Source organism: Geotrypetes seraphini, chromosome 19 (genome assembly GCF_902459505.1).
Source record: "Geotrypetes seraphini chromosome 19, aGeoSer1.1, whole genome shotgun sequence".
Classification (NCBI taxonomy): Eukaryota; Metazoa; Chordata; class Amphibia; order Gymnophiona; family Dermophiidae; genus Geotrypetes; species Geotrypetes seraphini.
Genome location: NC_047102.1, coordinates 20,452,614 through 20,478,132, shown reverse-complemented (window position 1 = coordinate 20,478,132; position 25,519 = coordinate 20,452,614). Strand labels below are relative to the sequence as shown.

The following is a 25,519-nucleotide window of genomic DNA, read 5'->3' as shown; positions in this document are numbered from 1 at the left end:
TTCTGTTCACCCTTTTCGCCACTGTCACACATTGCGCAGACGGCTTCATCGACTTGTCGATCATAACTCCCAAGTTTCTTTCCTGGGAGGTCTCTCCAAGTACCGCCTCGGACATCCTGTATTCGTGCATGAGATTTTTGTTACCTACATGCATCACTTTACACTTATCCACGTTGAATCTCATCTGCCATGTTGATGCCCATTCCTCGAGCCTGATTATGTCACATTCCAAATCTTCGCAATCCCCCTGCGACTTCACTACTCCGAATAACTTCGTATCGTCCGCAAATTTAATCACCTCAGTCGTTGTACCAATGTCCAGATTGTTTATAAAGATGTTGAAGAGCATAGGTCCAAGCACCGAGCCCTGCAGCACCCCACTGGTGACACTCTTCCAGTCTGAGTATTGTCCATTTACCCCCACTCTCTGTTTCCTATGCTCCAACCAGTTTTTAATCCATGTGAGTATTTCATCCTTGATCCCATGGCTCGCAATTTTCCAAAGTAGTCATTCATGTGGAACCTTGTCAAACGCCTTCTGAAAATCCAGATATACAATGTCGATCGGGTGCCCTTGTCTATCTGGATTTTCAGAAGGCGTACTTGGAAATAAAAAAAATCTGGAATGCTTCATTGAAAATTAAAATCCCAGGACCAATTTCCTAATAACTTGAAGCAATCTGAAGTGTCTACCATAGTGATGTTCTTAAAGCATAGTGTCAGGAAGGGAGCACAGAAATGCAGGAGTGTATTTTAGGTGGCTGATAAAGAAGCAAGATGGCGAGAGGATTTAAAGGAAAGAGCAAATGATCTGACTTTCTTTTTGCTTCCTCTCTTTCTGTAAGAAAGCAGAACTTGAGCACCTCTTTATGCAAAATTCTCAAATGAGGAATGCCCATCAGACTTCCCTGCATAATTTCTGTAAGCTCTTACCTGCTCTTATGACCAGATATTAGAAACTAGTAAAATAAATTTAGTATGTAGCAAATCACTCAACTGGATATATTGCCCAAGGCAAGAAGCAGGCCTTCTTGCCCAAATTTCAGAACTTCCTTATGGTAAAACATGTCCAGCTGATTTATTTAAAATATATATATATATTTATATATATAAAAAAATAATACTTTCATGCAATAGAAGATGCTCAGTGCCATTCATTAGAAAAAGAGAGTGGAGGGACAGGCTCATTTTCATGTCCAGATCACTGGTGCACACCAAATGGTTTTTCTCTTATTTCCCATTCAGCTCTTTCTTTTCTCTCCATCTCCATTCTCCTTGTTTTCTTGCTTCTCACTAATACTAATGGTACAATCCCATACAAATCCCAAAAGAACCGAACAGAATCCCATCCCCACAAACAGTTCTCTTTAGTTGGAAGAATCAATCCTCTCCTGGCGCCGTTTCATGATTTCCTGTAGCTCTGTTTCACCCTGGTTCTTCTGGAAGAAACACAGCATAAATGGCAATGAGAAATAGGTCTTATACAAGTCAGCAGGGTTTAAACTGAACAATGGAGATGGGGAGTTAGGGAGAGGGAATGGGCAAGCCAAGGACAAGAAGCAGAAGGGCTGATCTCTACTCTGCTTCAGACTCATCCCCCTTCCTTCCTCCTTTCCATGTTACCTGGAGGCAGAGCACAGCACCCTACTGTTCTGGCTCTGGAGTCTGAAAAAAGGTTTAGACAAATTCTCCAACTGTGCCCCCTTTTTAATCTCCCAGCTTCCTTTCCCACCCTAAACCCTAAAAGGAGAGGACAAAAGGGAATATAACGGGAACTCTTTCTAAACAAGCACTTATGTCTAGATTGCTCCCTCCATTTACCATAAAGGTCACGTTTTGGAAAATTGCAGAATTCTACTTCATCGTGGTGCTGCTAGTATGTACCATAAAATCTTAGAACTCTCTGGGATTCTACCAGGAACATGTGGCCTGAATTGGCTACTGTTGGAAGCAGGATACTAGGCTAGATAGACCTCTAGCCTGACCTGGTAGAGAAACTCTTATTTATTTTATTCAACAAGTTTATATCCCACACTATCTATAAAATCTAAGCTAGTTAGAATAAAAATATATACAAAATCAGAACATATTAAAAACAAATATGGTGGTGGAGAGGAAACAGAGGGACAGATTGAAGGGGATGCAAGGTGGAAGAATATTGGACCTAGTGATGGAGGGAGATGTGGCATGGTGCTGGAGAGGGGTAATAGAAGGAGAAATGGGCATGGGCCTGGTAGGCAGTGGTGAAAAATGCTGCACATGCTCCAGGGGATGAGAAAGGGAGAAATGTTAGATGTTCCAGTAGAGGGGGTGGGAGAGATGCCTGAATATCTCAAGATGGTGAGAGACAGAGAGGGAGACATATTGTCAATAAGGGTGGAGGAGAAAGGAAGAAAAGTTGGACTCATGGAGAGACAGAGAGAGATGTTGGTTGGGGAAGGGAATGAGGTCCGGAAGAGAAGAAGCATGCAGGAGACAGAAAGAAAGAAATACTGGATGCACAGTCAGAAGGAAGTGCAACCAGCGACTCATGAAATTACCAGCCAACAAAGGTAAGAAAAATGATTTTATTTTTAATTTAGTGATCAAAATATGTCCATTTTGAGAATTTATATCTGCTGTCTATATTTTGCACTATATTTTTCTGGTTTTCTATAGTTGTTACTGAGATGAAATTCCATATTTTAAAGTCATCTGCTTTGACCTCTTTGAAAACCCCCCAATATAAATAATAATTAAGATTTTTCTGCATACTGTGTGTGCTTGTGGTTTTTTTGCGGTTACCATTATGTATTAATAAGATTATATTGTGTGTATATGAAAAATGGATGGGGAAAAAATACAATTACTACTATTATTATGGGGGTGGGGTCTGGGGTGGAGCCTGAGCAGGTCTGGGGAGGAGCTTGGGGGGGTACTTGGTTGATACTTGTTAGACTTGGCTTGAAGAAGTTGAGAAACATTGGTCTATAACACTGAGTGAAAATTTCCCAGAACACCCCGACTTGCCCATGCCCTTCTCATGGCCACATCCATGGACTTTGGGTGCACAGTTTTTATATAATAGCGCAGAGCAATATGCATGTGTAAATCCATATCGGTACCCAGTAACATGTATAATTGGTTGTAAGCGCCCAATTACTGACATTAATTGGCTCATTACTCAATCTAGTTGCACACACATCTCAGGATTATGCCCAGATTTGGGAATCCAAATGCGAGCATCCTTTATAGAATCCAGGCAATTCTATGTTTTGCTTGTATATTAAAAAGAATAGAAGAACTGCATTCTGGGCCAATTCAGGCTGTCGTCCCCCTCGCCCCCCCCATGGGTCCCAACATTTTTAAATGATTAAGGGGTGAAAAACACAATACAAATTACCCCTCTCTGTATATAATGAAGGACCTTGGTACCCACTTACACCTAAAGAACTGATTCTATGGTTTCCCCCAGAAACGAAGAACTAAAGGGTGTGGGATTTACTAAAGGAATACACAGCACCCTAACATCGATGAAAGGCAATTCCACAAATCAATGCACTACACCAATGACAAAGGAAAGTCACTTACCTCCAGCAGAGATTTTTGTACTGTGGTCTGGCTATATACCCGGGATCCTTCTTCCCCACACACTTTCCTTAGTTCGTCCTTGTTAAGGGAAAAAAGCTGTGCCCCTGTCAGGATACCCAGCTGTGTCACTGTCCTAAGGAAACACAAAACAGTAGAACAGTTAAAAAGTGATAAATCTAAATTCCCCTTTTTGAATGTATTCTGGCACAGCAGCTGTCTCCCCCAGTCTACCATGTCACAGTGCTGGGGAGTAGGAGTCATTCAGGTCAGAACTGCCATGATCTCAAAATAAATTATCCAGTTAACTTTAATTCGGATATTCAGAAAAGGAAATCAGTTAGGTTGCTGGATTTGAATACATCTGGTAAACAGTTAGCCCGAGAAAAGGTTAACTAGTCTGGCCAGGCTATATCCAGGCAGCCCTGAATCCTTTAACCAAATCCAAATCTTTGGAATGAAAGCAAATTAAGAAAAGTTAATCAGAAAAAGCTTCTGAATATCACCTCTTTATTTCAAATAGGTTTTTGGGCGATATAAATTAATTAGGAAATCGAATATGAATCAAGTTCATCAAACAGTCCCTTTAATTCATCCAGATATTTCCAATTAAACTGTTATTTATACCACATGAGTAGATTGTGAGGTATTGCAGGGGGATCTTATGAGACTGGGAGAATGGATATGTGCAAAGTAATATATGTAGGAAAATGTAATCTGAACTATGGATTCTGTTTTAGGTATCACCATTCAGGTAAAGGATCCTGTATGTCAATGTGGGGAAGACATTGACATTTTCAGCTCAGTTTGAAGTGGCATTAAAAACAAAACAAAACACAAGAAGTGGAAAAGCCAACCACAGAGCAAATGCAAGAAAAAACAGAAGTGGGGTGTGTGTGTGTGTGTGAAGAATGGACTTCCAGAAGGAGGAGGACACAGCAGATGATCAGACCTGACACCGTACCATGTTTTGGCAAAAAAGAAAAAATCACCCGCCTCAGGGGTAGCCAATAAACCAGGTAAATTAAAACAAGAATTGGTAAGAAAAAATCCTACAGTAAGCGTACAACATTTCTGTGAAGAGTAGTTAAAAGACACAATTCTGTACAAGCAACAAACTATAAGCTCATTTCTTTTTAAGTTCTGAATTAAAGAAGAATTGAGTCCATCTAGTAATGTTCTGAGACTACAGTTTAGTGTGGGGGTGCCCAAGCTCCACCTCCACCCCCAGAATTTGCGCAGAATTTCAGTCCTCCCTCTCTACAGCCTGAATCAGTGCCAGCGACATCTCTTTGGCTCTACAGGCTTTCCTCTACTGCGGTCTCACTCTCACCCTCAATGTCCCTTCCTTTTTCTTCAGGTGGGACCACGGTAGAGGAAAGCCTGCAGAGCCAGAGGCAGGTTGCCTATATCAGTGAACCTGAGCTACACAGGATGGATTGGGGAGAGAATGAAGTGTTGGCTGGGGAGGATAGGGTGACAGATGTTGGCTGGTGGGGACAGTGGTGAGAGAGTGAGAGGTGCTGACTTGGTGTGGGAGGGGGGGAACAGGGGTGAGAGAAATGCTGGCTGGTGGACAGGGGTGAGAGATGGTGGTGAGAGGCACATCCTGTAGGCAAAGAAACAAAGGAAAAAACTGCAGGAATGTTGTAGAAGTTAATCAGTATTCTTATAAAATTTGTTTGGTTGGGCAAAACTCCTAGAATTGCCTTAGTATCTTTACAAAAATCAATTGCGGAGGGTGGGGTAAATTTTCCCAATTTCTATAGGTATCATCAAGCCTATATTTTGCGACAGGGTATGTATTGGATCCTCCCAGAGCTCATTGATAATACCCCAGATTGGGTGTGGTTGGAATGGCGACTCATGTTCCATTTACGATTATGTCATGTACTTAGTATTAAAATGCCTAGATTATATAAAGAAAACAGAATATTTATGGATACATGGAAAACTCTCTGATATGTTAGTAATTTAACGCCTATTCCAATCTATAAATCAACAAATCAAACTATATGGTTAAACTCCAAGATTCAAATTGGCGGATTTAAGGTCATCTGGAAGCATTGGATGATTGCAGGTAAACAAATTTTGGGCGATGTTATTTCAAACAGTAAGCTGCTTGACTTTTCACAGTTGCAACATAAATATGGTCTTAATAAATCACAAAGTTTTAGATGGTTGCAACTGAAGCAGGCTATTCAGGAGGGGTTCCCTGAATGGAAAAATCTCAATAATCAGTATAATCTGGAGTTCTTATGCTTTCAGGCGGACTTCTTGGGTCAACAGGCCGCACAGTGGTATAAATGGATTTATAAATAAAAAACCTAAAAATGGACTTAGGGACATCTGGAGCATTGAGATAAAGCATCAAATTACTGCGTCTCAATGGCCACGAATTTGGTCTTGGAGAATGAGATGTACAGTATCTGCATCTATGAGACAAACTTGGTTTTTCCTTTTACATAGAGCATTTTGGACCCCAGTCAGATTACAAAAGTTAGATAGCTCTGAGTTTAATAGATGCTGGCATTGTAATCTGGAAGCAGGGACTTTAGATCATTTAATATTCTATTGTCCCTGTATCATGACATTTTGGAAATCAATTTGGTCTGAAATTAATTGTTTACTAGAAAACCATGTAGCATTATCATATGATACAATTCTGTTCGGTATGTCAATGAGAACAAAAAGTCAAATTTCATCAAGCAATAATAAACTTTTATTGATTAGGACAGGAATCGCCATACAACATATCACCAGTAATTGGAAAAATTACAGTAGACTTAACTATACCTTCTGGTGGAATTCGTTGTGGCACATTTACAAAATGGAAAGAATAATTGCCATATAAAAAGGGAATTATAATAATTTTAAAAAGATTTGGGGGCCACTGACAAATTATTGCAAGGATTAGACACCATTTTCCACTGAAAGAACATTTATACATAGGGGGAGGATATAAAGTTATATTAAAGGTTTGATCAATAGTTAAGAATATAATATTTATATGATATTTTTGTGGGAAGGGTGGGTGGGGAGGGTATACATTTATGTTTTGAAGATGATGTTAGAAGAAATACATATGATGTTTATAAGGTTTAAATGGTGTAAGATTGTGTTCTTGATGTAAGATGGAAAAACGAATAAAGAATTAAAAAAAAAAAAGAAAGACTTGGTGTCTTGTACACTATTCCTGCAGTTTTTTCCTTTGTTTCTTGTTCGACATATCACGCTATGTCCTGTAGGCGGTCAACCGGAGTCTCTCTTCACCTTTCTTTCTCCAGCAACCCTCCGCCCCCACCGGCGGTAGCAGGAGGCTAAGGGCTGTGGCTGAAGGGCATCCGCCCATGAGCATGACATCATCACGTCAATGTCCATGCATTTCTGGATGCCCTCCAGCCGCGACTCAGAGTTTAGTGTTCTGTGGCACACTGGTCTAAAAGGTTTCAAAAAGTTGTCTAAAGTGCATTTCTTCCAGTCTTTGCTTGGAAATTCCACCAAATTGTTCATATTTGATCTGTTTTGTAGAATGCTGACCATAACAGGTATCTGAGGTTTTTTTGGTTCAAAATACAGCCTGGCCTTCAGTTGTATAAATGCTGTCTCCAAATCCAGAAATGCGGAGAAAAGTTTTACACTATTCAATTTGATACCTTCAGCGAGAAGAAAGTCACTAAGCGAGAAAAATTTGAAGGCTCTGTTTTCTCTACTATAATTTAATGAAAATACTGAATTGGACTGAAATTCTGGATAATAATTAGCAAAAATATTGTTTAAATGTTGTCAAAAAACCTTGCAGAATTTGCAATTTATCATTGGGTTTTACTAAACAGCGGTAGAGGTTTTTACCGCAGGCTAGTGAAGTAAATGCTCATAGAATTCCTATAAGTGTCAGAGCATTTACCTCCCTGGCCTGCGGTAGAAACATCCACCACTGTTTAGTAAAAGGAGCACTATGTGCATTGAATTTGGAATTTGTTTGCATAGAATTCTGCCAGGAGTAATTTCTTCTTCATATACTATGGGCTCCTTTTACTAAGCTGCGTTAGCGTTTTTAGCGCAGCTAGAACTAACGCCAGCTCCGGGCGGGCGGGGGTTCGGGTGAAGTGGGCCGATGGCAGGAGGGAGAGGGGATCCCTCCTGCTATAAGTTTGGCGGGTGGGCGACGGAAGCCCTGACAGCAGTGACAGGAGGCTGCTTCTCCTGTCACTACTGTCAGGGCTCTGCACCGACTCAATCGCTCACTGAGCAATTGAGTCGGGGAGTCTGCATGCAAATCATTTGCATACAGACTTGATAGTGAATCAATCGCTGTTTAAAACACTGCACAACAATTTTTTGGTTAAGTCTTGATTCCTGAAAAGTTTTTGGTGATTATGACAGGTACCAACTTGGTATGCTCAAATATGGTTTTGGTTTTACTGCATCACGTAAGAACTATGAGAAATAGACATTTTTATGTTTACTGACAATAAAATATATAGTCAAGTTTACGTTTCGCACAAGCGACTAAATGAAACAGAATTAAAAGTGTTTTGCTCCCGAGTTTCTTTTATATTCAGTGTCTGGTGCATCACGTTGTAGCATCCAACAATAGTCGGCAAGATCGGTGTATGGAAGCCACCATTATAGCATGGTGAGACAGCGCAAGCTCGTTCAGACCTGCCCAGACATGCCCAGGATGTCATCTTCCATAAAACAGCTTCCAACCTGGCTAGATTTTATGCATGGACATACCCAGGCGGCACAAACCGTTGTTGATAAGACACTTATGGGAGAAAAAATTGTTTGCATCCAAATATAAGAAAAAATCATGACAAAATTGAAGATTTCTCTGAAATGGTACGTGATGGGTAATTTTTGATGTAATATTCATGATCAGCACCCAAAATTCTATAAGAAACACCCAGCAGTGTTCAGGAAGCAAAAACTTTGTTGTGCAGTGAAATCGGCCAGAGAATTGGCCAACAGCGATTGAGTTGCTATCTTTAGTGAATTTGGGCCTTAGTTTTTGAATTGTCTTAAAATTTCATTTCAGTCACATCCTTTCACTTTTGAAATCAATTTTTTTTTTATTACTGCATCAAGATTTACAGACTAGGGGACACTCAATGAAGTTAGAGTAATACTTTTCAAACCAATAGGAGGAAATATTTTTTTACTCAGAAAATAGTTAAGCTCTGGAACGCATTTTCCAGAGGATGTGGTAAGAGCAGTTAATGTAGCTGGTTTTAAAAAAAGGTTTGGACAAGTTCCTGGAGGAAAAGTCCATAGTCTGCTGTTGAGACAGATATGGGAGAAGCCACTGCTTGCCCTGGATCGGTGCCATGGTCTTACCCAGTAAGGCTATTCTTATGTTATGTTCTTATATTTAGACATAAATTGTGGGCTTTTCAAATGGTACCAAGACAAGCTCAGGGCATGAGGTGCCGTACAGTTCTCCTCTAATCTTTACCCTAGGTAAAGCCTACGTATTGCACCACAGCACAGATGTGACAAGAATATGGTAAGATTTTGACAGACCCTCCAGACAATAACTCTAGTATACACTTACCCTTTACTAAAGCCCTTAGCTTCCAGCCATGCTTTCACCTCTTCAGGGCCAGACTCAAAAGTGAGAGGCACGTACACTTGCTGGGTCTTCTCCACCCTGTAGTTCTTTGATGGAGGATGTGTCTTACTGGTGATCTTCTTTAACAGTTCATCATTCACCTCATCCATATGATGGATCAGCTCTGCAAATCAAGGACCTTAAATTCAAGAACTGGGGAAGGCCTGGACAGATGTAATGCATCCATCGGGCATGATTTCACGCATGGATAAGCAGGTGGCTATTGAACTACCAAAGGAATTGCCATTCATTAATTCATAATCAATTTGAGCTTTATCGACCGGTTAATTAGTCAAATTTTGCAGCAGATATTATGTAATAATTTAGTCTGTGCTATCAGCAATGTTTATGACACAAACAATAACTGCTCCCCTCCTGAAGCAGCTCATCCAGCTTTGGTTTTGTTGCACTGCATGCATGGAATTATAGTTCCAGTTTTTACTTTAAACTGGCATTAAAACCCCAAATCTTCTCGTTAGGGTTCACAGAAGTTTACAATATACAGTCCATAAATGACCTATATACCAGTCCCCCCATGCATATGCATGCAACAGGGCAAAATAAGAACTGAATCAGACTCTTTGGTGCAAGACCTAGATTCAGTTTGTGGGTACACATACAGAAATTGAGGGGATCTCACAACAGTGACACTTAGCGTCCTTACGCGGCTTAGTAAAAGGAGCCCTTAGTAGCCAGACTCAGGGTGCTAGTCTGTCGGTGACTGCTGAAGGGTTATAAATGAAAGCTCCATTAGAGGCCGATTCTGACTGAGCTGGAACTGGAGTTGTCCATCTCAGCTGACATAGTCTTGATTTTCTGCACTGTGCGCACAGGTTAGTAATTTGTGATTAAAAACCAAAACCACAAATCCATCATACTGTGGGGAAAAACCAGGACTGGAACAGACTGTTCACTTGATCTAGACTGAGGTAGAAATGGTTGCAAGTAGTCCAGGAGAGCTGAATGAATGCCACACTCCCCAAAAGGGGGCTTCACTGCTCTAAAAAAGATTCAGTCAGCATAGAATTGTTTCTAATTTTTTGGACTCTCATTGTGGTAGCCTCTGGAGACGTTTCACAATTTTATTATAAAGTGATAATAAACAGGCATTAACTTTATAACATAGCACTCCTAGCTGCTCCTCAACAGGCAGTAGGGGCACTGGGAGATATCTGCAAGCATGCACACTGTCACTACATGTTTGCAGCCTAGAGGAAAGCACCAAGGGGCTTTAGGAGGACAGAATTTAAAGCAGATGCTCTGATCACTTATTCTAAATGCCCTGAGGAGGAAACTGCATAAGAAGAAGGGAATGAAACACTGTAGACTTACGCTCTTTGGCATCTTGGGAAGCAGGTCGTCCTGCCAATTCACTTGCCCATTTTTCTCCACCATAACTGACTGGCTGTTTGTTGGTAGGGCTGGAAGGCATCATCCCTCTGGGACTCACATCACCTCGGTATTTACTGCCAGCCTAAAGAACAAAGAATCAGAAAGTGCACTTAAAGGCACATTGCAGAGAAGATGTTTGGCCTTTTCTTAGCTTTCAGACTTTTTCTCAGAAGATAATATTGGCTCCCAAGTTTCAAGTAGAATCTCCATTAATTTCCTCTCTTGCCTCCAGAGACACCTGACTTATTCTTTGTTAGTGATAACATTTACATATTCCAGGACAAGCATCATCCACGGAGCCCCAATGTGGACAGCTGCACAAGCAATCTTGCTTGAAGAACTTTAGAAAGTTCGCAACTGACCACACCGCGGAGCTAAAAAGTCGGATTTTCAACTGCTCTTTGTTTTATTGCTTTGCCTTTCCGCTCAAGCATAATTTTTCTTTCTGAATTCTATTTTTTTCTTTTAGCATTGTTCCTTCAATTTAAAAAAAAACAAACCCCACAAACAAACAAAAAATAACAAATTTTTCTTTCCCTCACAGGCTTCTTGTCGATGGGGCCTATTTACAACGTCTCAGCCTAAATTTTGGCTGCGGCGGCTCTCTTGTCAATGTCCTGATTTTGTTTTTTTCCCATTCCCTCAAAGTTTGTTCTCCTATATCCTTTCTCCTGTTTCTCATATCCCGGAGGTTTGGGAGTGGCTATAGGGGAGATGGAGGCCACTATATCCTTTTTAGGATGTTTTTTCCCTCATTTCTATTATTGAACACCAGAGGCTTATTTCCCCTTTCTTTGTTCACAAACAACACACACGTTCTACCGTGTAACTTCTGCTTCCCTATTTTATCGATTGCTTCTACTCTCTCGATCTCAGGGACTTTATTAATTTCTTCTGAACCCTACCTCTAGAACTTCTAGAGATTTCGTATGTAGTCCCTGGGCATTTTTTTTTTTTTTTTCCAATTCTTTATTCATTTTTTCATCTTACATCAAGAACACAATATTACATCAATTGAATCATTTACATCACTTGAAATTCTTTCTATATATCATCTTAAATACATAAATTAACTCCCTCCCCCACCCACCCTTTTCCCTGGGCATTTTTCTATCCTTCTTGGATTTCGCTGTTTGCCTTCTTCCTCACCGTTTTTCACAGGAAATTCCAGTGGTTCAAAGGTTACATTTTCTGCTTCCATATTCCACGGCCCAGGGGTTCAGTCTGGGTACTTCGGTGTATATTCATTTTTATCTACCAACTTGGTTTCCTCTTTCGGGGCATTACCTGAGTACCTGATTTGGTGACAGCAACCTGAAGATCACAGGACTCTTTCAGTATTTCTCTGATCACCTGGCTCAATTAGGATCTTATGTCTCAGGGTATGCTGTTCAGAAATATACTGAACAGAATCAAAAACAGTGCCGATCCTTGAGGCACTCCACTACTCGCCTTCCCTTTTTTTCCAAGTGAATTTCATTTACTTCCTCCCTCTGTCATCTGTCTGTCAATCTAATCCAGTTCAATGAAAACAAGTGGAATTGTCCAATAAAAAGGTGCAACAAATAAAGATGTCTTTCAACTCATCTGGACAAACAGGTTATTCTTTATTCTTCCAAAAATACTCGACCCGAAGAATAAAGAATAACCTGTTTGTCCAGATGAGTTGAAAGACATCTTTATTTGTTGCACCTTTTTATTGGACAATTCCACTTGTTTTCATTGTTCTATCTTTTGTGGATTTGTTTCCCCTGTGTTTTGCGAATCTAATCCAGTTCACCACTTAGGGTCCTAACTCCAACCTGATAAGTTTATTTAAGAACCTCCTATCAGGAATCAAGTCAAAGGCTTTGCTGAAATCTCTGGTCATCCAATCAAAGAAATGAATGAGATTCGTTTCGCACAATTTACTTTTAGTAAAATCATGTTGCCTTGGATCTTGCAAGCCATTGGATTTGAGGAAATTCACTATCCTTTCCTTCAGTTTTCCAATAGCCAGAGTGAGGCTTATCAGCCTGTAGTTTCCCACTTCTCTGTCACCACTTTTGTGAAGAGGGACCACATCTGCACTTCTCCAAACCAACTGAACCTCTCCGGTCTCCAGGATTACTAAACAAATGTTTAAGAGGACCAGCCAGAACCTCTCTGAGATGGATCCTGACTGGTCCCATGGCTTTGTCCACCTTCAATTTTTCAAGTTGTTTATGAACACTTTCTTCATATGCAGTTTTGCCAGCCACTCGCGGTCCTTCTCCAGGATTTTCTTCCATAAACATGGAAGTATTTATTTAGCATGTTTGCCTTTTCCTCATCACTCTCCTCACAGCGGTTCATAGTTTCTTTCAGTCTCAATTCCATTTCTAGCTATTTGCTCTTCTGCTTGTGCTTCCACTAGCAGCCTCTTTTACAAAGCCACGTGGCAACAGCCCCAAAGCCCTTTAAATCTCTATGGCTTCGGGGCCGTTTGCACAGCCGCTAGCACGGCTTTGTAAAAGAGGTCGAAGATGTCTCTCTCTTTCATCTTGCAGTTCCTCTTCTTGAGTTTCTTTGTATTTCATAAACACCAACTATTTTCCCTTTATTTTCTTAGTCACTTGTTTGGAGAACCATATCAGTTTCCTTTTTTTCTTGCTTTTTTTAAATTTTCCTCACAAAGTTGGCAGCCATTTTTATTGCTCCTTTCAGCTTGGACAATAATCCTTCCACTTCTAATATGTCCTCCCATCCTATCATCTCTATCTTTACATATGTCCCAATTTTACTAAAGCCAACATGTTTGAAATCCCCACTCCCTCTCTCATATATACCATTTCTGTACACCTCTCCCATATATGCCACTCACCCAGCCTTCATCCAGTCTCTCATACAACCCTTACCTTCACATACTCTCCCCCCAGCATTCACCAAGCCTCTCTCATACATATTATTCCTCTAGTTATCATACAGGCTCTTTAACACCTCATATATATCTCCCCATACTCAGTCTTTTGATACCTACTCTCTCTCCCAGGCCTTCACTCAGTCTCTCATATACCTCCCCGCTCACCACCATTCACCCAGACTCTCTCTCAGACCTCTCCCCTAGTCTTCATCAAGTCTCTATCTAATATATACAACTCCCAAGCCCATCACCCAGTCTCTGTCTCATATACATCGCCCCCACCCCTCACCATCCCTCTTGTTTACCAGTCATCCACCCTTAATCCAGTCTCTTTCATCCTTCATCCAATTTTTCTCTCATATATACCACTCCTCTACCCTTCACCTAGTCTCTTTCTCTCTCTCTCATATATACTACATCCCCTTCCTTCGTCCCATCTCTTTTTCTCTCAAATATACCATTCCCCCAAAGACTTGTGGAAGCATGCCAAGAAGATAGGAAGTAGTAATCGAGACTAAGAGATATCAAACACGCTACTAGTGATAATGATGAAGTCATCAGATAACTGGACAAATCATCATTATTAGCTTGGGTAGCTTATAAACAGCATTTTTTTGTGAGATATGCCAAATATTATGCTGGTATTGTTAAGTGATTACAGAGTTTCCATTATTAGTTAAAAAGTACCTGCACATAATGTGTACAGCAGTGGGGACATTTAGTAGTGCTATAGAAATGATGAGTTGGGGAGAAGAGACCTACCCAAGAGGGATGCTAACCTTGGGAGAGGTTTTGAAAGGCTGCAGAATGGCTGTAAAAAGCCAGCAGAGTAAACTCTCTCTAAGAGACGGACACAGACCTAGAGAAAGAGAATGAATTCCTTGAACTAGGGATTTGGTGTACTGCTCAGAAGGAACTTACTCCTGACTGCAGAAGAGTGAGCATAGTGGAGTTCATAAACTGTTTCTTTGAAATCAAATGTCTTTGCTTAAGGCTCTGCTCAGCCCAAGAGCAGTTTTTCCAAGCCGGATAGAGAACTGCTCAAATCAGAGCATCAATCTAGACGTGCCAAGTGCAAGGAATATATAACAATGCCCATCCTTTTCCTTCTGAAAATGGAGTTGGATGTCCATATTTTGGCCCCTCCCTGGTCTCGTCCAAAACACACCCACACCATGCCTCCTTGCCATATGGAGGTACTGCTGTTTTAGATATACATATTCCTGGCTTTATAAAATTGAAATTTGGATTAGAGAATGACACGGGGATAAATCTGTCCCTGTCCCCACAGGAACTCAATTTCTCCATCCCTGCCCCATTCCTGTAAGCTCTGCCTTAACTGCACAAGTGTTTGAGGCTTGTGCAGATGAGGATGGAGCATGCAGGAATGGGACAGGGACGGGAAAATTGAGTTTCTATGGGGACGGGGAAAATTTTGTCTCCGTGTCATTCTCTAATTTGGATGTCTAAATGCTGGTTTTCAGCCATGCAAAACACAGAGCTTCTAAAATGACAACCTTTATGATTATGACCTCAGCTTTTATCACCTCAGGTATACGATGTGTGCTGTTACCTGGTTGTAGGATAGCTCTGCCTCACTGGCGAGATCTTCAGCTGTTACCACATCCAGGATGTTGTAGGGCACTACACCCACCTGTCCACTCCGAGAGAGCAGTTTGCACCACTGTTTGTTACCTTCTAACACCTGCAAAATTGTAAACCAGTCACTTAAAAGATTTGTAAAGAATGACACAGCCTAAAGATGCAGAGAACAGGACAGTAAAAATCCAAGAGGCTAACACCGCTAGGCAATGAAGGGACAATTCTATAACTGGATGCCCACATTTAAGTGTCCCTTGCATGCATGTAGGTAAGTGGCAGCAAAAGAGCTAAACACTATTCAGTAAGAGCCCACACAAGTGCCATAGTGCATAGATACAAGGGTGGGGGTTCACATGGGGGAGCCTGGGTGGTGCTGCCATTTATGGCACCAGTTACAGAATATTGAAATTATGCATGCCCTTGCTATATTTATGTGTCAGTAGGTACATCAGGTATATTATGGAGGACATAATAAAAAAAAAAGTCTAAGTTCCCTTTTGGCCTAGGCCCTAAACGCTGAAAGTAGAAGCTGGGAAAACGTCCATTCTCAAAAAAAAAGTCCAAAATGAGGGTTTTTTTTGAGAATGGCCTACCTCTACGTTCAGCAGTTTAAATGGCCATACCACCACTACATCTACACTTACAACACATTATCAACCCCAAAACAGCCTAAGCCCCAAATGCCCATAGGTGAAGGAGGGGCAAAAGCTGAATTCTGTAACCGGTGTCTGTCAAAAACAACACCGGTTACAGAATCCACCCCCCCCTAATGACTGCGGCAAGAGAGATGGCTCATCTCCCCTGTTGCGATCGCAATGGCGATCGGCCCACCTCCAAACTGCCACAACAGGAGAGATGCCCAATCTTTCCTGCTGCGATCCTCCCTCCCCCCCCGCCCCCCCCACCAAACCGATACGGGGAGGAGGGAGCCAAACCTCTCCTTCCCCGGTGACCCCCCGATCTGATATGGGCAGGAGGGATCCCAGGCCCTCCTGCCCATGATTCACCCCTCCATGACCGGCCCCCACGAACCCCCGATTGGCCTCCCCCAACCTGCGACCCTGCCCCCCCACCTAAAATCAGTTGGCCAGACGGACAGGTTCCAAGCCCACCCGAATAGCGGTCCTTAGGGCCTGATTGGGCCAGGCGCCTAAGGCCTCGCCCACAGGAAGGGCTTAAGGTAACTGGGCTAATTCCGCAATTAGCTCAGTGGCCCCTTTTCGGCACTTATACCTGTTTTAACTTGGTCTAAGTCAAAATGTATAAGTGCCGACTAGGTAACCTGTTACAACTTTGGTTATACCTACTGTACGACTGTCTAGGTCAGCCTACCTTCTGCCCTATCCCCTCTTCTAAAAACGTCTCTTTTCACTCTAGGCCAGTGGTCTCAAACTTGTGGCCCGCCAGGTACTATTTTGAGGCCCTCGGTATGTTTATCATAATCACAAAACAGTTTCTTGATCATATGTCTTTTTAGCTATAAATTATAATATTATTATTAAGACTTAGCCAAAAGGAAAGATTTATAAACTATAAAGCACAGTTACTTACCGTAACAGGTGTTATCCAGGGACAGCAGGCAGATATTCTTGACTGATGGGTGACGGCACTGACGGAGCCCCGGTACGGACAATTTTAGAGTGATTGCACTCTAAGAACTTGGAAAGTTCTAGCAGGCCGCACCGCGCATGCGCGAGTGCCTTCCCGCCTGACGGAGGCGCGCGGTCCCCAGTTAGGATAAGCCAGCTAAGAAGCCAACCCGGGGAGGTGGGTGGGACGCAAGAATATCTGCCTGCTGTCCCTGGATAACACCTGTTACGGTAAGTAACTGTGCTTTATCCCAGGACAAGCAGGCAGCATATTCTTGACTGATGGGTGACCTCCAAGCTAACAAAAAGAGGGATGGAGGGAAGGTTGGCCATTAGGAAAACAAATTTTGCAAAACAGATTGGCCGAAGTGTCCATCCTGTCTGGAGAAAGCATCCAGACAATAATGCGATGTAAAAGTATGAACTGAGGACCAAGTAGCAGCCTTGCAGATTTCCTCAATAGGAGTTGAACGGAGGAAAGCTACAGATGCTGCCATAGCTCGAATCTATGGGCCGTGACAGAACCTTCCAGTGTCAGTCCGGCCTGAGCATAACAGAACGAAATGCACGCTGCAAGCCAATTTGACAGCGTACGTTTAGAAACAGGACGTCCCAATTTATTCGGATCAAAGGACAGAAAGAGTTGGGGTGACGATCTGTGGGGCTTAGTACGGTCTAAATAGTAAGCCAAAGCCCGCTTATAGTCCAAAGTATGCAGAGCCTGTTCTCCAGAATGAGAGTGAGGTTTCGGAAAGAAGACAGGCAGAACAATAGATTGGTTGAGATGGAATTCAGAGACAACCTTAGGGAGAAACTTTGGATGAGTACGCAGAACCACCTTGTCATGATGAAAGACTGTAAAAGGTGGATCAGCAACTAGTGCATGTAGCTCACTGACCCTCCTGGCAGAGGTAAGAGCAATAAGGAAAAGTATCTTCCAAGTGAGAAACTTGAAAGGAGTGGTAGCCAAAGGTTCAAATGGAGGCTTCATTAAGGCGGAAAGAACCACATTGAGATCCCAGATTACAGGAGGGGCTTTGAGAGGCGGTTTCACATTGAAAAGACCCCGCATGAATCTGGACACCAAGGGATGAGCCGAGAGAAGTTTTCCATGAACTGGCTCATGAAAAGCAGCAATAGCGCTGAGGTGGACTCTGATGGAAGTAGACTTGAGGCCAGAGTCAGACAAAGAAAGAAGATATTCCAACAAGGTCTCCACTGCAAGGGAAGTGGGATCATGATGATGAAGAAGACACCAGGAAGAAAACCGTGTCCACTTCTGATGGTAACATTGCAGAGTGGCCGGTTTCCTGGAGACATCCAGAATGGAACAAACGGGCTGAGATAAAAGAGTATCATGAGAAGTCAGCCCAAGAGAAACCAAGCTGTCAGGTGCAGAGACTGAAGGTTGGGATGCAGAAGGGTCTCCTGACGTTGTGTAAGCAGAGAAGGAAACAGTGGAAGAAGAAAAGGCTCCCTGGAACTGAGTTGAAGTAGAAGGGAGAACCAATGTTGCCTGGGCCACTGTGGAGCAATCAGAATCATGGTGGCTCGTTCCCTCTTGAGCTTGAACAAGGTTCTTAACATGAGAGGCAGAGGAGGGAAAGCGTACAGGAACAGATTGGACCAATCGAGGAGAAATGCATCCGCTGCCAGACGGTGAGGAGAGTAGAGTCTGGAGCAGAATAGGGGCAGCTGGTGATTGTGAGGAGCTGCAAAGAGGTCTATCTGAGGAGTGCCCCACTGAGCGAAGATGGACTGTAGAGTTAAAGGATCGAGTGTCCACTCGTGAGGTTGGAGAATTCTGCTGAGCTTGTCCGCTAAGGAATTCTGTTCTCCCTGAATGTAGATAGCTTTCAGGAATAGTTGATGATCTGTGGCCCAAGTCCAAATTTTCTGGGCTTCCTGGCACAAGAGGCGAGAGCCTGTCCCACCCTGCTTGTTGATGTAGTACATCACAACTTGATTGTCTGTGCACAGCAGGTGGACTTGAGGAAAGAGAAGATGTTGGAAGGCCTTGAGGGCATAAAACATCGCTCTGAGTTCCAGGAAATTGATGTGATGCTTCATTTCCTGGGCTGTCCAAAGTCCTTGAGTTTGGAACTCATTTAAATGAGCTCCCCAGGCATAAGGGGAGGCGTCGGTGATGATAAGTTGATGAGGAGGTAGATGGAACAGAAGACCACTGGAGAGATTCGAGGATATCAACCACCATTGTAGAGACTGACGAAGAGATGATGTCGTGAGCAAGGATCCGTTGCTTGGGACCACTGGGTAGCTAGGGTCCACTGAGGAGTGCGCAGGTGAAGACGTGCGAAGGGTGTGACATGCACTGTGGAGGCCATGTGACCCAAGAGTATCATCATTTGCTTGGCAGAGATGGAACTTTGTGGGAGTACCTGCTGACATAGAGATTGAAGAGTTTGAAGACGGTTGGACGGTAGGAACGCTCTCATGAGGACTGTGTCCAGCACCGCTCCAATGAATTGAAGTCTCTGAGTGGGGATGAGATGAGATTTGAGAAGATTGATCTCGAACCCCAGAAGTTGTAGAAACAGGATGGTTTGGTTGGTGGCCAGGAGCACTGTCGGAGATGAATTGGCCTTGATTAACCAATTGTCCAAGTAAGGAAAGACCTGAAGGTGGTGAGAGCGTAGAAAGGCAGCCACCACAATCAGACATTTGGTGAACACTCTCGGAGAGGAGGCAAGACCGAAGGGCAGCACCTTGTAATGGTAATGACAATGATTGATCATGAAGTGGAGATACTGTCTGGAGGCCAGATTGACGGGTACATGAGTGTATGCCTCTTTGAGATCGAGGGAGCATAGCCAGTCGTCTTGATGGAGAAGAGGATAAAGAGTTGCCAGAGAAAGCATCTTGAATTTCTCCTTGACCAAGCATTTGTTGAGATCGCGAAGATCTAGTATGGGTCTGAGATCCCCTGTTTTTTTGGGAACCAGAAAATAATGGGAGTAGAATCCCTGCCCCTTCTGATCTAGAGGAACTTCCTCTATGGCGTTCAGAAGGAGGAGGGATTGAACCTCCTGAAGAAGGAGAGAAGACTGAGAGGTGTTCAAAGCAGACTCTCTTGGCAGACTTTGTGCAGGAAGTGTCTGAAAGTTGAGAGAGTAGCCGTGGCGGATGATGTTGAGGACCCACTGATCCGATGTGATGTTCTCCCAACGGCTGATGTAACAAGAAAGACGTCCTCCTAGAGGTCGAGGGAGATGGGTAGATGGTGGAATACTGGCTATGCTTTGGAGAACCACGTCAAAAGGGTTGGGTAGACTTTTGTGGTGGAGGAGGCTTCACCTGTTGCTGCTGGGCTGGCCTAGCAGGTTGTCGCTATTGTTGGCGCTGACGTCTAGGCTGTTGAGTAGCCGGTGGCAAGGGACGAGCAGCATAGCGGCGCTGGTAGGCGGATTGTTGGCGAAAAGGCCGAGCAGGTGAAGTCTTTTTCTTAGTCTTCAGGAGAGTATCCCACCGAGTCTCATGGGCAGACAGTTTTTGTGTAGTGGAATCCATTGACTCTCCAAAGAGCTCATCACCTAAACAGGGAGCATTTGCTAGGCGGTCCTGATGATTTACATCGAGCTCCGAGACTGAGCCATGCCAACCGACGCATGGCAACAGACATAGCCGTGGCTCTAGACGTCAATTCAAAAGTATCAATAATTGACCTAACTAGGAATTTTCGTAACTGGAGAAGAGAGGAAGAACAGGCATGAAAAGCAGATTTTTTGCGGTCAGGGAGGTACTTTTCAAACGCAGCCATGTTTTGTATGAGGTGCTTTAAATAAAAGGAAAAATGAAAAGCATAATTCCCTGACCTATTGGCTAACATGGCATTTTGATATAAACGTTTGCCAAATTTGTCCATGGCCTTTCCTTCTCTGCCAGGAGGGACTGAGGCATACACACTAGCTCCCGCTGATTTCTTAAGAGTGGATTCTACCAAAAGAGACTCATGCGGGAGCTGAGGTTTGTCAAAACCAGGAATGGGGATAACTTTGTACAAGGAGTCCAATTTACGAGGAGCTCCTGGTACAGTCAGGGGAGTCTCCAGATTTTTATAAAAGGTCTCCCGTAAGATGTCATGGAGAGGAAGTTTGAGAAATTCCCTTGGAGGCTGGTCAAAGTCCAGAGCATCAAGGAATGCCTTGGATTTCTTAGACTCAGCCTCCAAGGGAATAGAAAGAGATTCACACATCTCTTTTAAGAAAGAGGTAAAGGATGTGGAATCCTGTTTAGAAGAGGGATCTGCAACAAGTTGATCCTCTTCATCAGAGGAACACTCACCCTCAGACAGAAAGGGCTCTTCAGAGTCACCCCACAAATCAGGGTCCCTAATATGAGAGCTACGGTCTCGAGACTCCGGAGTGGAGGGTTCCAAGTGTCGGGATTTGCGCGCCGACTTACCCGACCTCATAGATACGGTACCGGGAGATGTTACATGCTGCGTCGGCACCGAAGTCTACACCGCCTGGTGTTGAGCTCTTGGTTCCAGAGCTAAGATTGGCATCGAAGTCGATGAAGCAGTGTGGACCGGTACCGACAAAGTGGATGCCGATAAAAGAGGGCGCTCCACTGTCGGTACCGGTGGCTCAGACCGGACCGGGACTGGAAAGCTCGGTGTCAAAAGTGCGGGAAGGAGTTGTAACTGCTCCTTAAGTTGCACTTGCAGGACAGCAGCAATCCGCTTGTCCAGCGAAGGCACCGGTACCGCCTTTTTCTTCTGCGGTACCTGCGGTGCCGCTCTATGCTCCGAGGATGAGGAACCCGATGTCGAGGGGCTCACCTCAATAGGGGCGGAGCGCTTCCGTGGGTGCCTCGAGGTCGGCAGGACTGGACTCGCTGCTACTGAGACCGGAGGACGCTCCAACGGGGAAGGCTTCTTAGCCGGCTTACCTGCGGGATGCGACGCTGGCGCGGTGTCGACGAAGTAGGTGCCGACTGAGATGGGGCCGATGTCGGTGCCGGTGCTGCGGAATCAGACATCTCGGCGCCAAATAACAACTGCTGTTGGATCTGGCGGTTTTTTAGAGTTCTCTTTTTTAAAGTCGCACAGCGGGTGCAGGTGGACGCTCGGTGGTCAGGACCAAGACACTGCAGACACCAGTTGTGCGGGTCTGTGAGTGAAATTGGTCGAGCGCATCGCTGGCACTTCTTAAACCCGGGTTGAGGGGGCATGAAGGTAAAAACGGCTTCTGCCAAATCGAAGGCCGAGGCCTCGATGGTGGAAACAGGCCCCGCCGGGGCGAAACCGAAAAAATGAAAAAGAAAACAAAATTAGTTGTTTTTTTTTAAACAAAGAAAGAAAGCAAAAGAAGGAAATAATATTTCCGAACAAGTTTACGCGAGCGGGAAGGCGATAAGGAACAAAAGTTTTCAACAGCCGTTGAAACGTGCGTCTTCTTAGCTCCGCGGGAACTAAGAAACTGGGGACCGCGCGCCTCCGTCGGGCGGGAAGGCACTCGCGCGTGCGCGGTGCGGCCTGCTAGAACTTTCAAAGTTCTTAGAGTACAATCACTCTAAAATTGTCCGTACCGGGGCTCCGTCGGTGCCGTCACCCATCAGTCAAGAATATGCTGCCTGCTTGTCCTGGGATAAAGAGTTTTACCTCATGCAAAATTGTCATTTCTTTAATAAGACATGAACTATTTTTTCAGAGGCCCTCCAAGTACTTACAAATCCAAAATGTGGCCCTGCAAAGGGTTTGAGTTTGAGACCACTGCTCTAGGCGTTTAGAGGCAGGGGAAAGGCCTAAGCTTTGAATATCGGTACTTGGATGATCTGGCTTTTTGATCATCCAAGTACCGATTTAGGCCACTTTTTTGACTTTTCTTTTTTTTTTAAATTACGAGCCCCCTAGATTTTAGGATGTGGTACAATTCTCTAACGGAAGGATCCCAGATGTCATTATAAACAGATTCTCAACACACAGCATTGAGGTACCTAAAAGGAGCCAGTCACTTATAGAATGTCTCCCTATTTGTAAGAATACTAGCGTGCGTATGTGTATATGTAATCTAATTTTAAGCATTTTTAAAGTTTAATCCCAAAGATTGTCCAAAGTGGAGTCGCAAATATATACAATGCATAATAGTGGAAGCCTACTAAGATTAATTATCATCCAAATATTTCTTGTACAAGTGGTATATCAAATTCAATAAATACAATACAATACAATTCAATTCGATAGATTGTGAGCCCAATGGGACAGATAGGAAACATGCTCAAGTAACTGATTGTAAATCGCTTAGATAACTGATAGGTAGTATATAAATACTTAAAATTACAATAAATAAATCTAACAATTTTTTGAATGAATCCTCTTAAAAGAAGGAAAACATATGAAGATCTAATATTCTCCTTATGGTAGATGGAAAATTAATTAATTGAATCAAATGAACTGAGGTTAGATTATGAATATTAAATATCAAACAGAATGACTTAAATAAAACTCGTAGCAAAATATCCTTTATTCAGCTAAGTAACTGGAGGGACAAGCGACTCATTTTTTCATTCCCTGTTCAGGTCAGTGGGTTAGACATTCGGGGCATTGTCTTCCACATTTATATATATTTATTTATAGCACATTGTTTGCACTTGACTTGCACTTTAAAGCACACAGGAGCACCCAGATGATGGTGTGTGGCTGGCAGTGAGTGGTAATCTCTGCTCAATGTTTGCTGGCTTTGCTATTCTAAGAACTAGAGCTGCTCTTTGAGTCGCTCTTTAAAGCTTTCAAACTCACACTGAGGGTGCTCCTTATCTTACAAATTTAGGTTTGAGGTTTATATATTTTTGATGGAGTCTAGGGAGTTAACTTTAATGCAATGTCCTAGGGTACGCCCAACTTATATTTTGGTGTCTTTTAAATAAAATTTGAACATAAAATGAGAACTACCGAAGCCCAGAAAGCTGTATTCTCCAGAAATTGAAGTTTTTGTTGTAATTTTATTGAGATGCCAAGATATAGAACATAAAACGTATATATTGTGATGAGGGAAGTAGGGTATCATAGAAGGTGCAGAAAGGAAGTCCCACCTCTTTACTATTCACATCATGGGGGCCCCCTCAAATCATACAAATCAATTCAGGAAAAGGGTCAGTTAAACACTATTTCATACTCAAATCCAAACCCCATATGGATACCAACATACACCTCTGCAACACTACCAGGCTTAAATCATACACACCAACCACTCATACACTATAGAGCAACAGGGACATCACAGACAAACTAAAAAAAGAAGAAAAGAAAGGTGGAGAAAAAGCCTCAGTTCAGCTTCATCTGGCAAAAACTCCACCCTTCACAGCAAACCCTGTACTCAAAAGATTCCACAAGATGTAGAGAAAAGCACTGTGGTCACCTGCAGAGTGATGTTGAACAACACGCCAGGGCAAACAGCCCCTAAATGTGAAAAAGTGAACAGGTGAGCACTCAAGCACTACAGTCCAGATTCTTGTGTCGAAACCAGAAAAAAACAATCAACCACTTAGCTGCTTTCTGCATTCAGGGTGTAACTCAGTCCAACCTCCACTCCCTGGGCCATGCAGCCACTGAACCCGACGAGAAACCCTCCGTTTCGCGTTGGTCGCTGCGTCAGGGGTTTTACTTGCACTGGTCCTCCAAGACACATTCCAGACCCACCATGCTTTACTGGCTCTCACAACACTTCACAAATTAATGCTGGCGCACAGATGCCCCGCAGTCACCCGACAGAAATCCTATATAAGCTCCGCCTCCAGTCCAAATCAACCAATCAATATTCTTTACGATCCGAAAAAGGCCACCCACTCAATCCGTGCATTCAGTCCTAAGGGATGAACAGACTGCAGCGTAAAGATCCATTTTTGCTCCTTCTGTCGGAGAATGCGCCTCCAATTGCCCCGACGAACCGAATACACGATGTGCTCAATCACCGTGCACCGAAGAGCCCCAAATTCATGATTAGCCTCCAAGCAATGCATCACCAGTGACTCCTCCATTCTCCTGGTATGCAGACATGATCTGTGCTTGATAATTCTGACCTTTAATTGACGGTAAGTATGTCCCACATACATCATGGGACAGGGGCAAATGATGATGTAAACCACCCCTTCAGTCAGACAGGAAGTGGCACTACGAAGTTTATATACTTTCCCAGTCCTAGGATGCACAAACACGTCTGACTCAGTCATTAAAGAGCACACTGAGCAATGACCACAGCTACGGTGTGCTAGCATTGTCTCCAAACCCACAGGTACAGACACAGGTCTCAAAACAGTAGGGCTAAGCATGGCACACAGATTCCAATTACGCCCATAAGAAAATAAAACTTGAAGATGTTGTAAACATGGATGAATCCGTAACACATTCAGATGACGACGAATGACACGCTGTGTGCTTCTATACATATGGTTGAACTCGGCGACAAATGAAACCATGTCCTGGAACCCCTGTCCCTGACGATATTCAAGCAAGGCCTCTCTATGATTTTATATAGGGCCCTTTTCCTGGCCCAAGCTACTACCTGAATAGGATACCCTCTATTAACAAACTTATCTTGTAGGAGGGTTGACTGGTGTCGAAATTCCTCATTAGAGCTGCAGATGCGTCTATAACGCAGAAATTGGGCAAACGGAATACTAGTCTTCATAGTCAGCATGCTGCTGAACTGCAAAAGTGAATTACGATCTGTTTCCTTAACATGTACAGTGGTGTGGATAGAACCACCCGCAACCTCCACTGTAACATCCAAAAATGCTATTTTGGTATGATGGAAATTCATCTCAAATTTTAACGCAGGATGGCATGCATTGATGTAATCTCTGAATGAAAACAATTCATCCAGAGTTCCACGCCAAACACAAAAGATGTCATCT

At 43.2% G+C, this 25,519-nt stretch overlaps 1 protein-coding gene across 3 annotated transcripts in view; it reads right to left on the bottom strand.

Moving 5' to 3' along the window:
• Positions 1 to 502: 502 nt before the first annotated feature.
• The window catches only part of EPS8L2 (EPS8 like 2), a 282,798-nt gene continuing 257,781 nt past the window's right edge, over positions 503 to 25,519 (bottom strand). For all 3 annotated transcript variants that reach the window (XM_033928821.1, XM_033928822.1, XM_033928823.1), the window contains 5 exons: positions 15,028 to 15,159; positions 10,514 to 10,655; positions 9,125 to 9,305; positions 3,571 to 3,703; positions 503 to 1,439 (listed from right to left, as the gene is read on the bottom strand). In XM_033928821.1, coding sequence (XP_033784712.1) covers positions 1,368 to 1,439; positions 3,571 to 3,703; positions 9,125 to 9,305; positions 10,514 to 10,655; positions 15,028 to 15,159 — 660 coding nt within the window. In that variant the 3' untranslated portion in view covers positions 503 to 1,367. The remainder of the gene's footprint in view (positions 1,440 to 3,570; positions 3,704 to 9,124; positions 9,306 to 10,513; positions 10,656 to 15,027; positions 15,160 to 25,519) is intronic.